The following is a 15,030-nucleotide window of genomic DNA, read 5'->3' on the forward strand; positions in this document are numbered from 1 at the left end:
CTGCAGCGGTTCAAGAAGGCAGCTCACCACCATCTTCTCAAGGGCAATTAGGGATGGGCAATAAATGCCAGCCTCGCCAGCGACGCCCACATCCCATGAACGAATAAAAAAAAGGAAGATAGTGTTCGTGTATTAATTATTAAAACCGTAAGGATGTGGTAAAGAGAAGATCTACCTTCCTTCTGTTACTGCAGTTCTGAGGCATAGAAGATGAACAAACTAGTCAGCTTTAAAAAAATACTCCAAGTTGGGATTATAAGAAACTGCCAGTTAGCAACAGATAATCTCAACACCATTTTCTGCACAATTTTTTAGGCGATGTATAATCAGTACTCACAGTAAATGGAATCCATATGTGGTATATCTTATAAAATAATTTTTTGATAGTAGAAAGAAACGCCACATATGGGGGGGGATTGGTACACTTGTTACTAATAGCAATAAGTAAAATTTAGTTAAATTTGAACGTCCAGCCTGGGGACATTTTTCATCACTATTAAGCCAGTAGCAGCATCACAATCAATCTTCCCTCTCTCCTCCCTTCTTTATGTTCTCTTTCACAGAAGTGATAGCAAACAAGGAAATTGGAAGCAGAGTATCAAAAGGAATCAAATATATTTACAAAAATCTAACTCACTCTTTTGCCAGCCGGCACGTTTTGAATAAGACTTTCAAGTGAACTAGCTGGATTCTCAGCATCTGAAAACATTTTCAAAAATAGGAAGAAAGGATGACTTAATATACATTTATTAAATTTTACTCAGAATTTTTTTAAAAAAACAGCTTGGGGAAAAACTTCAATTTTGCTGATCCCTAGTGGACACAACCACAGATTAGATTCTCAGGCAGCCAACGGAGTTGTCACTGAGATTATCTGACAACACAATTCTCACATCTTTGGATAATGCTGAGTCAATAAAAAAATGGTAGGATTGATACAGTCATAGATCAAGATTATTGCTACAGATACTTTATGAAATATAGTAGGCAAAAAAGAAAATTTGACATCTCTACAGAATATTTAGACCCTGAAGATTGTAACTAATAAATAAAAGTATTCTATGTTCTGTTATTTTAGTTACTGCATAAAACAAATTTGTCATTTTTAAATAATTTTTCATACAAATGAATTATTGATCAATAATCTGGGCCGCACATTATGTTCTTGCATGTTTTTAAACTTTAATTAGGATACTAACTATAACATTAAAATGAATACCACACTGCTGGCAATACAACAATGGTGCACTCATTCTACAGACACTACAATTGTGCATCTTTCACACTTATGTCAGGAAAGCTGCATATTCCAATCATTGAAATAATCTATTTTACAGTCCTAATAAGGAGCATGTTTTAGGATTACTTACATGGACTTGATCCAGAGCTTTCACCTTTCGATATAAAGCACTGTTAATGTCCTGAACATTGAAGAGAGGATCATTCCAGATTTTATTCAGCAAATCCTTAGAAAAGTTACTAACATAATATTTGCTGAAGTCCCATTTCCGCAATATACGGCTTGGAACCACCGACTGGACGTTCTCATGACAGCACTGACAGAAATACTTCCCTAGATATTCACAATACCGTAGTCTCTTTATATAGTCTGGAAGGAAAAGGCAAGAACAGTTAGCAAGTTGATGAGCTGTATGGGGAAAGAGTCACTTCATAGTGAAATTGCATTAGGAATCCACGGCACAAAAGAACTTTCAAAGAAATGAAAATCTGTATTCAACCACATGTATTTTTTTTGCGAGGATATGGCTCACTCTCCTCTCATGAGGAATGTGCCACCCATGGCCAAGAATAGTCGATCAAACAAAATGGTCCTCAGTCTCCAGCAGTATCATTTTTAAACCGAATTGCAAGGCGGCAAAAGACAGTGGCCTGGCAACAAATCTACTTGCCATTTTCTCTGCATTTGTGATCTCCCACAGAAGTGCATTGGATTCTGCAAAGCCTTATGCCACTAAATGAACAGATTTTTACTGTTTTCTAAATAACATAATATTGCAAAGATTTTTTTTGAGGGGGGGGGGGGGGGGGGGGAGAAGAGGGGAAAGGCATGAGGGGAGGAACTGTTAGTTACATAAACTATGTAGTAGATTACATTAACAGAATTATTGAATAAAGCACAACCTCATACAAACAGCAGTAGGATACTGGATATGCAAGTATAAATAGAACTTTAACATCACACTGTTAGGATCAACTTCCTGAATATCACTCACCTAGCTCCACTCGGATACCACATCCTGCACAGCGGTAATTTTGTTTGGCAACGACAACCTTTCTCCTTTAATGACAAAAACATTATCTTACCATTTATAATCTCAACTTACATTTATGTTTTTTAAAAAAACTGCATAAAGTACAAAAACTTTAGCCAGGTTGATTTGTGTAGCAATATATATGTATATATGTGTATATAGCTTACTTGGGCGATGGGTGAATGTTGAAGATTATTTGTGGCCGAGGTGGTGCCCATTCCAAATTTCCCCGTACTCGGATTCGGAGCTTATAGATATCAGCGTGCTCTCCATCATCAGGAGATACTGGAAAGGAGTCCGGAATTGGCAAAAGCTATATGGAGAAGAAAAGTTACTCTACATAGAACTAGAATAATTAGTCCAGCATCAGTTACATTTGCCAACAGGAACAAATCAACAAGTGCTACGCGAGTGTGTCGGGTGGGGAAGGTAACACATTCGAAATGCAGAGCAGCAAATAGCAGTGCACTTTGGTGACTTAATGATCTACGAATTTCCATTATCCACCAGGGAGTTCCTTTGGCAAAAGTGAATAATCGAGCTGCTGCTGTTTTTAATATTAATTTATATGTAGAAAGCCAGGTACATTTCATATTATGACTATGAAATTTTGTAGGATCCTGGATTCATCTAATAGTGATCAACAAGTTACTTGTCACATCAAGTTTTTCTAAGGTTGCAGGCAGCAAGTTATTTCCTACCTTCTGAGGAGCATCATGCTCTGGAACCAACCAGTCTAGCTCAGAGGCAGCAGGAAGCTGCATTCCCTCAAACTGCTTCAGTAGACCCATGGCAACTGCCTCAGCTGAGTTGGAATGAAGGAATGAGAATGAACTGCAACAAAAACACACAATTATTGCGTTATGCTTTTTTACCTAAAAATGCTACATTTTGTTATTTCTGAAGGTTTTATTTTTATTTAGAACAGATATTTTGAGTATTTTGCTGCAATAAAGACCCATGTGAAATCAAAAAGCTCTTTACATTTAAGGGAATACAGACTGTAAAACAGAAGCAAGAACCTTAAATGTACCAATCTATCTATACTATTAAAAAACTGAGTGGACGCAAGTGTCCTGTTTTAGCATACTGTGATGTGGTATACATTCCTAATGACCTTACTGGTTTGGTCATGATCATTTCATCCAGTTGCTTTAATGTTTGCCAACTCTGCCAAAAAGCAAAAGCCATTATTAACTACCTGTTTGCGGTAAGTTATTTTTCAGGTCTGAATTCCAGTCCTCCAGCTGTTCCTCTGGTTATTGCAGCCTCGTGGATCCAACTCCAGTTTAAGTTTTCTATTGAATTTTATTCCAGTATGGGCCATTTCTTTACAGTATTAATTTGTATATGTAACATTCGCATCATAGGTCTGTCGCCCTGAGCGTTTTCTAAAGGCTCGGGAATCATTATAGCCTTGCAGATTTTCAGGCCCCGCTGCGGAGATGCCAAAATTTATTTTGTTGCCCTCTATTAAAAATATATACCAGTGAATGATTTTTCTCTTAACTGTTAATTATGTTTGCTTAGATTCCTGTTTTAACTTGTAATTAGTTTATAATGATTAGCTTCTCGAAATAATGTTTTTCATGGTCCCCAGTTCACCATTTTCCAGCTAATGGGCTGAGATGGGTGATGCTACAGAGGTGGAAGTAGGTCCTCTTTGTGATGGAGAGTGATGGGGTTGAAAGCTTAGCTCAAGAGTGAACATGATGTTGAGGTTCCAAACAGTCTGGTTCAGCCTGAGACAGTGACCAAGAAGCAGGATGGAGTCATTAACAAGGGCATGGAGTTTGTGGTGGGGATCAAGGACAAGGCTTCAGTCCTCCCAGTATTTATCTGGAGGAAATTGCAGTTCATCCAAGACTGGATGTCAGGCATGTAGTTTGACAGCACAGAGACAATAGAGGGAACAAGAGAGGTGGTGAAGAGGTAGAGGAGAGTGTCATCAGCATACATGTGGAAGTTGACCCCATGTCTGCAAATGGTGTTGCCAAGAGGCAACACATAGTTCTTGGCAACACATAGATGAGAAAGAGAAGGGACCAAGGATGGATCCTTGGGGAACTCACAAGGTGACAGTGCGGGGTGGAAAGAGAAGATATTGGCAGAAATGCCCTGGCTATGATGGAATCAGTAAGAGTGGAACAAAACAAGGGAAGTCACACTGAGTTACATAATGGGAAAGAGGCATTAGAAGAGGATGGTGTGGACAACAAAGGAACACTGCTTAAATGCAAAAGAAATTAGATAATAACAGTACTATAGCAAATAAGTCTATGGATTTTAGCAAGACTTTTGACAAGGTCCTACATGGCAGACTGGTCAGAAAAGTAAAAACCCAAGGGATCCAAGGGAAAGTGGCAATTTGGATCCAAAATTGGCTCAGTAGCAGGAAGAAAAAGGTAATGGTCGATGGGTGTTTTTGTGACTGGAAGGCTGTTTCCAGTGGGGTTCCGCAGGGCTCAGTACTAAGATTGTGAAGGGTCTTGATCGGGTGGATGCAGTAAGGATGTTCCCAAAGATGGGTGAAACTAGAACTAGGGGGCATAATCTTAGAATAAGGGGCTGCTCTTTCAAAACTGAGATGAGGAGAAACTTCTTCACTCAGAGGGTGGTAGGTCTGTGGAATTTGCTGCCCCAGGAAGCTGTGGAAGCTACATCATTAGATAAATTTAAAACAGAAATAGACAGTTTCCTAGAAGTAAAGGGAATTAGGGGTTATGGGGAGCGGGCAGGAAATTGGACATGAAGCTGAGTTCGGATCGGTCAATGCCCTGTGGGTGGCGGAGAGGGCCCAGGGGCTATGTGGCCGGGTCCTGCTCCGACTTCTTGTGTTCTTTAGATTTGTGGTTGGGATCAGATCAGATCTTATTGAATGGCGGAGCAGGCTCGAGGGGCCGATTGGCCTACTCCTGCTCCAATGTCCCTTGCTTTTAGTGGTATATATCAATGATTTAGACTTAAATATACGGGGCATGATTAAGAAGTTTGCAGATGATACAAAAATTGGCCATGTGGCTGATAGTGAGGAAGGAAGCTGTAGTCTGCAGGAAGATGTCAATGGACTGGTCAGGTGGGCAGAAAAGTGGCAAATGGAATTCAATTCGGAAAAGTGTGAGGTAATGCATTTGGGGAGGGCAAATAAGGCAAGGGAATACACAATAAATGGGAGGATACTGAGAGATGTAAAGGAAGAGAGGGACCTTGGAGTGCATGTCTACAGATCCCTGAAGTAGCAGGACAGGTAGATAAGGTGGTTAAGATGGCATAAGGGATATTTTCCTTTATTAGCTAAGGCAGAAAATATAAGAGCAGGGAGATTATGCTAGAACTGTATTAAACACTAGTTAGGTCACAGCTAGAGTACTGCAGACAGTTCTGGTCACCACATTACAGGAAAGATGTGATTGCACTAGAGAGGGTACAGAGGAGACTTACAAGGATGTTGCCAGGGCTGATGAATTTTAGCTATGAGGAAAGATTAGATAGGCTGGGGTTGTTTTCTTTGGAACAGGGGAGGCTGAGGGGAGATTTAATTGAAGTGTATAAAATTATCAGGGGCCTAGATAGAGTGGATAAGAAGGACCTATTTCCCTTAGCAGAGGGGTCAATAACCAGGGGGCATAGATTTAAAGTGATTGGTAGAAGGATTAGAGGGGAGTTGAGGAGAAATTTTTTCACCCAAAGGGTGGTGAAGGTCTGGAACTCGCTGCCTGAAAGGGTGGTAGAGGCAGAAACCCACATTGTATTTAAAGGGTACTTGAGGTGCCATAACCTACAAGGCTACGGACCAACAGCAAGAAAGTTGTATTAGGCTGGATAGTTCTTTTTCAGCTGGCACACACAATGGGCCGAATTGCCTCCTCCTGTGCCAGAAATTTATATGAGTCTATGGGCTCGATTTTACCAGGCCTGCGGGTTTCCGGCGGGTTGGGTTTCGGGAGCGTGGTCAACACGCGCGATCGTAGCAGGCAACACACTAATTGGATCCATTTACCTGCTCTTCCGGGCCCCGCGCTGCTGGTCTGCGCGTCGGGCGGGCTGCGCATGCGCAGTACGATCTGTCAGCTGGAGGCTCTCTAGTTAAAGGGGCAGTCCTCCACTGACAGATGCTGCAACCAATAGAACAAATTACAGCATGGAGCAGCCCAGGGGGAAGGCTGCTCCCAGTTTAATGATGCCTCACCCCAGGTATCATCAGATGGGGTGAGGAGGAGGGGGAGGACAGAGCTCTTCCACCCGGCAGGCGGGAGGAAGCGGCCTGCCTCTGCCACCAAGAAGGCCTGGCTCGAGGTGGCAGAGGAGGTCACCTGCACCACCAACATATCGCCCACCTGCATACAGTGCAGGAGGCGCTCCAATGACCGCAGTAGGTCAGCCACAGTGAGAACACGTAGTCTTTCCCAGACACTCCATCTGCCACAACACTGCCCCCACCCCACATCTCCTTCGGCACCGCCAACACTACTCTGTCACATCACCCCTCATACCCACTCAAACCCCATCCTCATCTTACCTGCACCTACTCACCTCGCGAGTACTCACCCCGCCACTAACACGCAACCCAATCCTCATATGATCTCATGGCTCTATCCCATACTCACCCTCTCGTGCATCTCCCTCACGGCCAGCCTCACTCAACCTGCCACCACCTGTGCTACAGCCACAGGGCATGCATCACACATGTGCAGTAGGCAGCGTAAGGCGAACGTGTCGTGAGCATGAAGGGGATGCACAAGGGTGTTTGAGGGTTTGTCCTGGGTGTTACCTATATTGAATTTCAGAACAACTCACATCACACATTATATTGGCACCACCACTGCCATGTCTCCGCGAATCCTGTCTGTTTTGTGCAATAATGCCCGCTCCTGGGTATCACTATGAGGACCCACCACTGATGCCACCCATTGTGTTCCTGCAGAGTAGGTGCAGGTGTATTTGCAGGGCTCCTCCGCGCAGACGACTGAGAGACATCGGCGGTGTACCCGGCTGCACCCTGGAAGGATGAGGAGGAGAAGTTGTGGAGGGCAGTGGTGACTTTGGCAGCGACAGGTAAGCAGGTGGTGCTGGGGCCAGCCAGGAGCAGCTCGGCATGAAGGAGGCTGCAGATGTCCACGACTACATGTCGAGTGAATCTGCGCCTCCGTGTGCACTGCTGCTCAGAGAGGTCCGGGGAGCTGCGCCTCGGTCTGTGGACCCTGTGGCGAGGGTAGTGCCCTCTGCGACGCGTCTCTCTCTGCGGTAGCCCTCCCTCCTGCTGTACAGGTGGATGTGTCACAGCACTCTGTTGTGGAGCTCCACGTGTCAGAGTTGGACGGCGAGGCTGGCGATGTTGTGCGCCCTCCGAGGAGGTCATGACTGCAGCTACGGCGGCCCCCATCCGCAATATGTACATCTGAGGGGGTCCGCAAGGTAGGCACATGTCTCCGGACCCCGGGGTGAGTGTGCAGGTTGGTGACTTTGACCGTCAGGAGGGGGGTGGTGGAGGCCACGCTTTGTCCCGAGTGACAGAGCGGCCTCCTGCAATGGGTGAGGGTCTCCCCCCCAACCTGTCAAATGGACCTTTGCAGCTGCCGCAGGCTGACGGCTGCAACACGTCCAGTTCAACCAAGACTGTTTCCCCCAGTGTGTGAAACAGTCCCATGTTTCTCCAAAATCACACACAGTCCCTTATTCAGGTCAGTTAATGACCTGAACAAGCAGAATAAATACTCAAGTGGCATCCCGCTGGCTTTAATTGCCTGCGGGATTCCCACCAGCGGGGGCCGCGCACGCACCCCCGCGCGTCATCAGGGAACCCGGAAGTGGGCGGGATCGTGGCGCGATCCAGTCACGTGCCTGGATATCGGGATTTTCGGGGCCCCCCCGCTGGAAACGCACACGAAACCCGCTGGTAAAATCGAGCCCTGAGTCAGATGTAGACCTGTAGGTTATTTTTATTGAATGCAACCTTAACGAAACTAAATAAGGGAGGTAGCACCATATCAAGTAATAATCAGCACCATTTAGATTAGTGGTTCATAATTTGACTTAAAATGTACTTCCGAGAGTTGGTGGGAATGGGACAGTAGGTTTGAAGAATTGTTATAATTGTAACAAATCAATGGAAATGAAAATTGGGCGGGTTCTATAATTGGCGGTGAAGGTGAAAATTACTACCTACATCTGCAATCTATCCATGCTTTGGCATTTCACATAAACTATATATAGATTTATACAGGGTTGAACTCCTTTAAGTGAAAGCTTTTCTACTACAGATTTTACTTAGTCTTACATGGACTCTGAGCTCATCACTGACTTGCTGCTTGAAGCCAAACTCCTCCTAATATCTGCGTCTGGAAAACAAAACACACACATAGCATTCAAGACATGTACTTAATAAGGATTACAGCCTGAACTCAAAGGCCATTCTCCAAAGTTTGAAGGAACAGTTCAACACTAATACAGCAGTTTAACAGTTCACACAAAGCTTTTGCGAACACAGACCCTGATTTTCACACAGTGCTAATGGGCTGGGCAAAGTTGTATTTCACTGCATGTAAACCCAATAATGCAGCTGGGCTTCCAAACTGGAACTCAATCAAATCTACAGAAAAATTCCAAATAAAGCCAATGGATTAATGGCACCCAAATGTGAGCAGCACAAAGCACTTGGAGGTCTAAAATATTGGATCACAGCATAGTAGGACACATGCTCATGCCTGTTACTCCCTACACAGTGAGTTTCCAACACGCACCAGAGGGAAGGGGGAGGGGGAAAAGAATCATCATGCACTTCCTAGCAGCCAGTGTTAGGGCTTTAGCCAATGCCACTCTAAATGTCACTTGTCCACCACTTTAGCCAAGGAGGGGGAAAAATGAGCTAGGACTAAAATCATAATTATTTTAAATAATAATTCAAGTGAACAATATAATGACTGACTGTCCAGTGCTGTGACCAACTTTTTAAACAACTGAGAGATACTATTGGAGTGACTGTGCTTCTGCCAGATTTGTTTCTATATAAAAAGGAAACTCCTTCCATATAATGAACTAATATCTAATAAGACAGTTATGCGCCACTATATCGACAGCACATCTTGCAAACTGGTAATTTAACAAAAACTTAGGTGCAAATGTCATATAGGTAACACTTGTAAAAGTCCATGTAACCAACAGACAGTTATAGCTCAACACCACTCAAAATTTTTCTCTTAACTGTTAAGGAACTGAAGTAGTTCATTTATTATGGACAGTTACTGGTGGTTTAGGGGGTCAGTACATTAATCAGTGACCTTCATCATCTAGAATTGTTGGCAAGTGTCTGAAAAAGCTGTACAAAATGATTTTTGCAAATAGGAATGTCAGTAGTGTTGTGTTAAGGAATTCTGCAGTAAAATCAAACCCAGGAAACACTAAGTTGCAACAGACATTTAGCTAACCCTGGAACAATGCTCGGAAAAGCAGCTGAAAAGTAACAACATTGAATGCTCAGCAACAAACCTAACCTCCGCCAAGTTTAACAATGGACATGTTCAGGCTAAATCCAGTAAAAATGGAGAACACTTCTAAGACGACACAACACTTGCAAAAGGACCATTCCTCAGAATTCAGCTAGCAGTCTAAAACCGTAATAACAGATCGAACGTTAAAAGTTACCCCATTAAAACTGCAAGACGTACAGAGTCAATTAAAAAAAATACTCCATCGATACAGGAAAGGCTGTGTGGGACAGCAAATTTAAATGTTAAAATCAATGTGTTAAATATGAACTAGACACTTTAGGCTGGGACAAAAGATGCCAAGTTTTACCACTTTTGTAAACCTAACTTATTGTATTATCTCTTACAGGGGGCTTGTATTACTATTGAACGGGCAGAAATCAGGATCAGTAGCTGATTTTTTTTTTAAAAACACAAACAATGATTTGCCAACATGACAGAATTTATATGTATTCGACCTTTCACCCAAAGCCTGAGGCCAACTTGCAAAATGCCTAAGGAAGAGGTCTTAATTGTATGTGTGAGGGCTATGCAATGAATGTGCCAAACACTGGAATGCCAGTGTTCCCAATACATCAGACCGGACAAACTCAAAAGGCAACTGGTCCATTGCTAAATGTATTGGTTTTGGTCTAGCAGGTCAGTTAATTTTGAGTTTTGACATGGCAATACACAAAAATTCACAGTAATTGGAAAATGTGCCTCCGAAAATAACTAGTGACAGTTTGCCTATTTTGCCAACATTCCCCATATGCTTGTCAGAGAGAATATTTAAATGAAAAGGAAAGGGAACATTAAGGAGAATTACTCTTTAATTTATTAACTGTACAGTAGTATTATACAAGTATACAGATCAGATTCCACCTAACCCAAGTAAAAAGTAGACTGTTTACATTTCTCAAGGAAAGGTCCTTTCTGGAGCCTAACTACAACAAAAACCAACACAAAACAAAGAGCCAGAGAACTCTAGGGAGAGCTGCAGACTTTTACTACAAGTTTGTCAAAGGAAAAAAAAATCCACAAACTTATCAATAAACACACCATTCAAGATCCCCGACAGCTGCACTGAGTTAGCTGATCTTAGCTGGGGTGGCATTGAAGGCACAATTGGCCTCAACATCTCCAGATTAGGGAAAGGAAAATTAATCAATCAGGTGCCCTCCTTCCAAAATGCTACCTAAAGACCATTTCCGAAAACTCCTACTTAGTGATTCTAGGGTTGCGATCGTCTCAGCTGTTAATAACCTATCACTACTTTCAAAAGTGTGTTAACCAGGGTTCAGGGTAAGCACATTCCTTATAAAGTGAAGGGCAAGGCTGGTAGAAGTAGGGAACCTTGGATGACTCGGGAGATTGAGGCCCTAGTCAAAAAGAAGAAGGAGGCATATGACATGCATAGGCAGCTGGGATCAAGTGGATCCCTTGAAGAGTATAGAGATTGCCGGAGTAGAGTTAAGAGAGAAATCAGGAGGGCAAAAAGGGGACATGAGATTGCTTTGGCAGATAAGGCAAAGGAGAATCCAAAGAGCTTCTACAAATACATAAAGGGCAAAAGAGTAACTAGGGAGAGAGTAGGGCCTCTTAAGGATCAACAAGGTCATCTATGTGCGGAACCACAAGAGATGGGTGAGATCCTGAATGAATATTTCACATCGGTATTTACGGTTGAGAAAGGCATGGATGTTAGGGAACTTGGGGAAATAAATAGTGATGTCTTGAGGAGTGTACATATTACAGAGAGGGAGGTGCTGGAAGTCTTAACGCGCATCAAGGTAGATAAATCTCCAGCACCTGATGAAATGTATCCCAGGATGTTATGGGAGGTTAGGGAGGAAATTGCGGGTCCCCTAGCAGAGATATTTGAATCATCGACAGCTACAGGTGAGGTGCCTGAAGATTGGAGGGTAGCAAATGTTGTGCCTTTGTTTAAGAAGGGCGGCAGGGAAAAGCCTGGGAACTACAGACCGGTGAGCCTGACATCTGTAGTGGGTAAGTTGTTAGAGGGTATTCTGAGAGACAGGATCTACAGGCATTTGGAGAGGCAGGGACTGATTAGGAACAGTCAACATGGTTTTGTGAGAGGAAAATCATGTCTCACGAATTTGATTGAGTTTTTTGAAGGGGTAACCAAGAAGATAGATGAGGGCTGTGCAGTAGACGTGATCTACATGGACTTTAGCAAAGCCTTTGACAAGGTACCGCATGGTAGGTTGTTACGTAAGGTTAAATCTCACGGGATCCAAGGTGAGGTAGCCAATTGGATACAAAATTGGCTTGACGACAGAAGACAGAGGGTGGTTGTTGAGGGTTGTTTTTCAGACTGGAGGCCTGTGACCGGCGGTGTGCCTCAGGGATCGGTGCTGGGTCCACTGTTATTTGTTATTTATATTAATGATTTGGATGAGAATTTAGGAGGAATGGTTAGTAAGTTTGCAGATGACACCAAGATTGGTGGCATTGTGGACAGTGAAGAAGGTTATCTAGAATTGCAACGGGATCTTGATAAATTGGGCCAGTGGGCTGATGAATGGCAGATGGAGTTTAATTTAGATAAATGTGAGGTGATGCATTTTGGTAGATCGAATCAGACCAGGACCTACTCCGTGAATGGTAGGGCGTTGGGGTGAGTTATAGAACAAAGAGATCTAGGAGTACAGGTTCATAGCTCCTTGAAAGTGGAGTCACAGGTGGATAGGGTGGTGAAGAAGGCATTCAGCATGCTTGGTTTCATTGGTCAGAACATTGAATACAGGAGTTGGGATGTCTTGTTGAAGTTGTACAAAACATTAGTAAGGCCACACTTGGAATACTGTGTACAGTTCTGGTCACCCTACTATAGAAAGGATATTATTAAACTAGAAAGAGTGCAGAAAAGATTTACTAGGATGCTACCGGGACTTGATGGTTTGACTTATAGGGAGAGGTTAGATAGACTGGGACTTTTTTCCCTGGAGAGTAGGAGGTTAAGGGGTGATCTTATAGAAGTCTATAAAATAATGAGGGGCATAGATAAGGTAGATAGTCAAAATCTTTTCCCAAAGGTAGGGGAGTCTATAACGAGGGGACATAGATTTAAGGTGAGAGGGGAGAGATACAAAAGGGTCCAGAGGGGCAATTTTTTCACTCAAAGGGTGGTGAGTGTCTGGAACGAGCTGCCAGAGGCAGTAGTAGAGACGGGTACAATTTTGTCTTTTAAAAAGCATTTGGACAGTTACATGGGTAAGATGGGTATAGAGGGATATGGGCCAAGTGCAGGCAATTGGGACTAGCTTAGTGGTATAAACTGGGCGACATGGACATGTTGGGCCGAAGGGCCTGTTTCCATGTTGTAAACTTCTATGATTCTACTTGATATGATGGCTGACACCTATAGAACTTTATCCCAATATAAGCTGCTGCCTTAAAGAGAAGGGAGGAAATTACTAAGGGGCACATCACTCAGAAAATAAATGCGCTTGTGAACCTCTAGGACTTGGTTTAAAGAATTTCACATTTGGTGAACATGTATTTAAGTCACAAAACAATGGTCCAATAATGAGCCCTAACATTTTTTTGTAATGAAAGAAGTTGTTCTTTTTTCTGCTCTTTCTCTCTGGTTTCTCTCATCCATGCAGTCAGCCTGCGTACAGGCCTCTTCCAATGCTGTGCTTGGCTGCTTACATGTAACAGTGACCCAGGAGCAACATTCAACCCTTCCTCAATGCACACCCACTCTGCCCATATGCACGGAAACACTTGGTTTGTGTTTGGCACCACCTAACAGCAGCAGAAATGCTAGAAACCAGACGCTCGAGTGTTCTGTGCATTAAATACAAATTTTTTGAGACCAAAGTTTTCCTTCAAATTTAGAAAGACAGAACTGTCTCCTGATCCTTTTGTCTGAAGATACAGGGAGCACTAAAGCACTGCCATTTCATCTTAGATAGGATGAAGGCTCATCTGTCTAACAACTGCTAAGGGTTCAATGTTTCCTTTAGGACAAAACTCTTCTCACATCACACACTAATTGCTATTAACAGCAATCTTTTTTGGAAATTTTGAAATGACAAAGTTTGATAAGCATACAATAAGTCTGTTAGGGGCTCACTGAAAATTGGATTGGTTACCAGAAAATATGTAACTGTACATGAGCGAAGTTAAAAGAGGAAAAATATGGGGGACAAAATTTTTTAAAACTTATTGCTAGCAGACTGAGCTCTCCCTTAAGTACTGTGGAAATCAAGATAGGGGAACAACAGAAATCAAACAACATCTAAATCACTAATGAAATACCTGAAAACAATGATGCCATTGATGCTGAGAGCCCATTCGCTGACATATAAATGAGGTTTGACTCATCAATACCATCTGTGTGACACAGTGACAATAAGATTCACATCATTCCAATGGCTTTTCCCAGCAGCGGTTGTTAAGAGCAGTAGTATGCAGGCAGGATGGCAGTAAAGCACTGCCCAAAAGCCAAAAATAAGCTACAACTACCACACTCTGGAATACTTATCCACTTAATGGTTACTGTGCTGAATTAAAAGAAATGCCATTGCTTTTACACAAAAATAAAACAGAACTTACCCTTTAAGGAATGTTCAGCAGCAGAACTTATAAAATAAAAGCACACCACTTACTTTCATTTGAAAGGGTCAATAATCAAGAGATTTTTTTCTCCAAATGCTGTACCCTCAAATGATTGCTGCCCAGTTCCCCCTCCCACTTTAACATCAGAAATCAACTAAGAACAAATTTTGTGACAATCTTAACTGTGACACTGGTCCAATCATACCATTTGTTGGAGTGGGGGTGGGGGTGGGGGAGGCTGGAAGGGGAAAAAGAAACAGAAGACCTCCTGCTGAGCTGCAGATCTTAAGTCATTTGTGAAAATGGTATGCTCTCAAATCACCGATTTTGGAATGCAATAATAATTATACAGAAAGATATTTAATATACTGCAAGTCATAGATTTTTTTTAAAATCACATTTAATACCAGTCAACTACATTCATTTTATGTTTATGAAGCCACAAAAAAGTGGTTAAGACCCAGATACAAAAAGTTGGAGAAGTGTTGTCAATTCTGATAGGCCACAGCACACAGTGGCTCATGGAGCAAACCTTATGAAAATTATGATCACTATGATCCTCAGATTATGCTTCTCTTAATAAAGGAGTACAAAGTAGCACAGGTAGATGAAGAATCTGTGACCTATGTCAGAATGCTCTCAGTTGAGGATCTAATCAAGCAAGAGCAGGTCAATTTGGGGGAAGGGGAAAAGGAGGATAA

At 42.7% G+C, this 15,030-nt stretch overlaps 2 protein-coding genes across 4 annotated transcripts in view; one reads left to right on the forward strand and one right to left on the reverse strand.

Annotated features, from left to right (window-relative positions):
• Positions 1-15,030, reverse strand: part of rubcn (rubicon autophagy regulator) — a 67,628-nt gene that overhangs the window by 15,129 nt on the left and 37,469 nt on the right. For 2 of the 3 annotated variants that reach the window (XM_067995177.1, XM_067995179.1), the window contains 7 exons: positions 14,030-14,104; positions 8,551-8,611; positions 2,975-3,107; positions 2,441-2,586; positions 2,235-2,299; positions 1,371-1,609; positions 638-699 (listed from right to left, as the gene is read on the reverse strand). In XM_067995177.1, coding sequence (XP_067851278.1) covers positions 638-699; positions 1,371-1,609; positions 2,235-2,299; positions 2,441-2,586; positions 2,975-3,107; positions 8,551-8,611; positions 14,030-14,104 — 781 coding nt within the window. The remainder of the gene's footprint in view (positions 1-637; positions 700-1,370; positions 1,610-2,234; positions 2,300-2,440; positions 2,587-2,974; positions 3,108-8,550; positions 8,612-14,029; positions 14,105-15,030) is intronic. The other variant, XM_067995178.1, reaches the window with a different exon arrangement.
• Positions 1-15,030, forward strand: part of rpl35a (ribosomal protein L35a) — a 290,790-nt gene that overhangs the window by 13,099 nt on the left and 262,661 nt on the right. The gene's annotated exons all lie outside the window — the stretch shown is intronic.

Source organism: Heptranchias perlo, chromosome 13, assembly GCF_035084215.1.
Source record: "Heptranchias perlo isolate sHepPer1 chromosome 13, sHepPer1.hap1, whole genome shotgun sequence".
NCBI lineage: Eukaryota > Metazoa > Chordata > Chondrichthyes > Hexanchiformes > Hexanchidae > Heptranchias > Heptranchias perlo.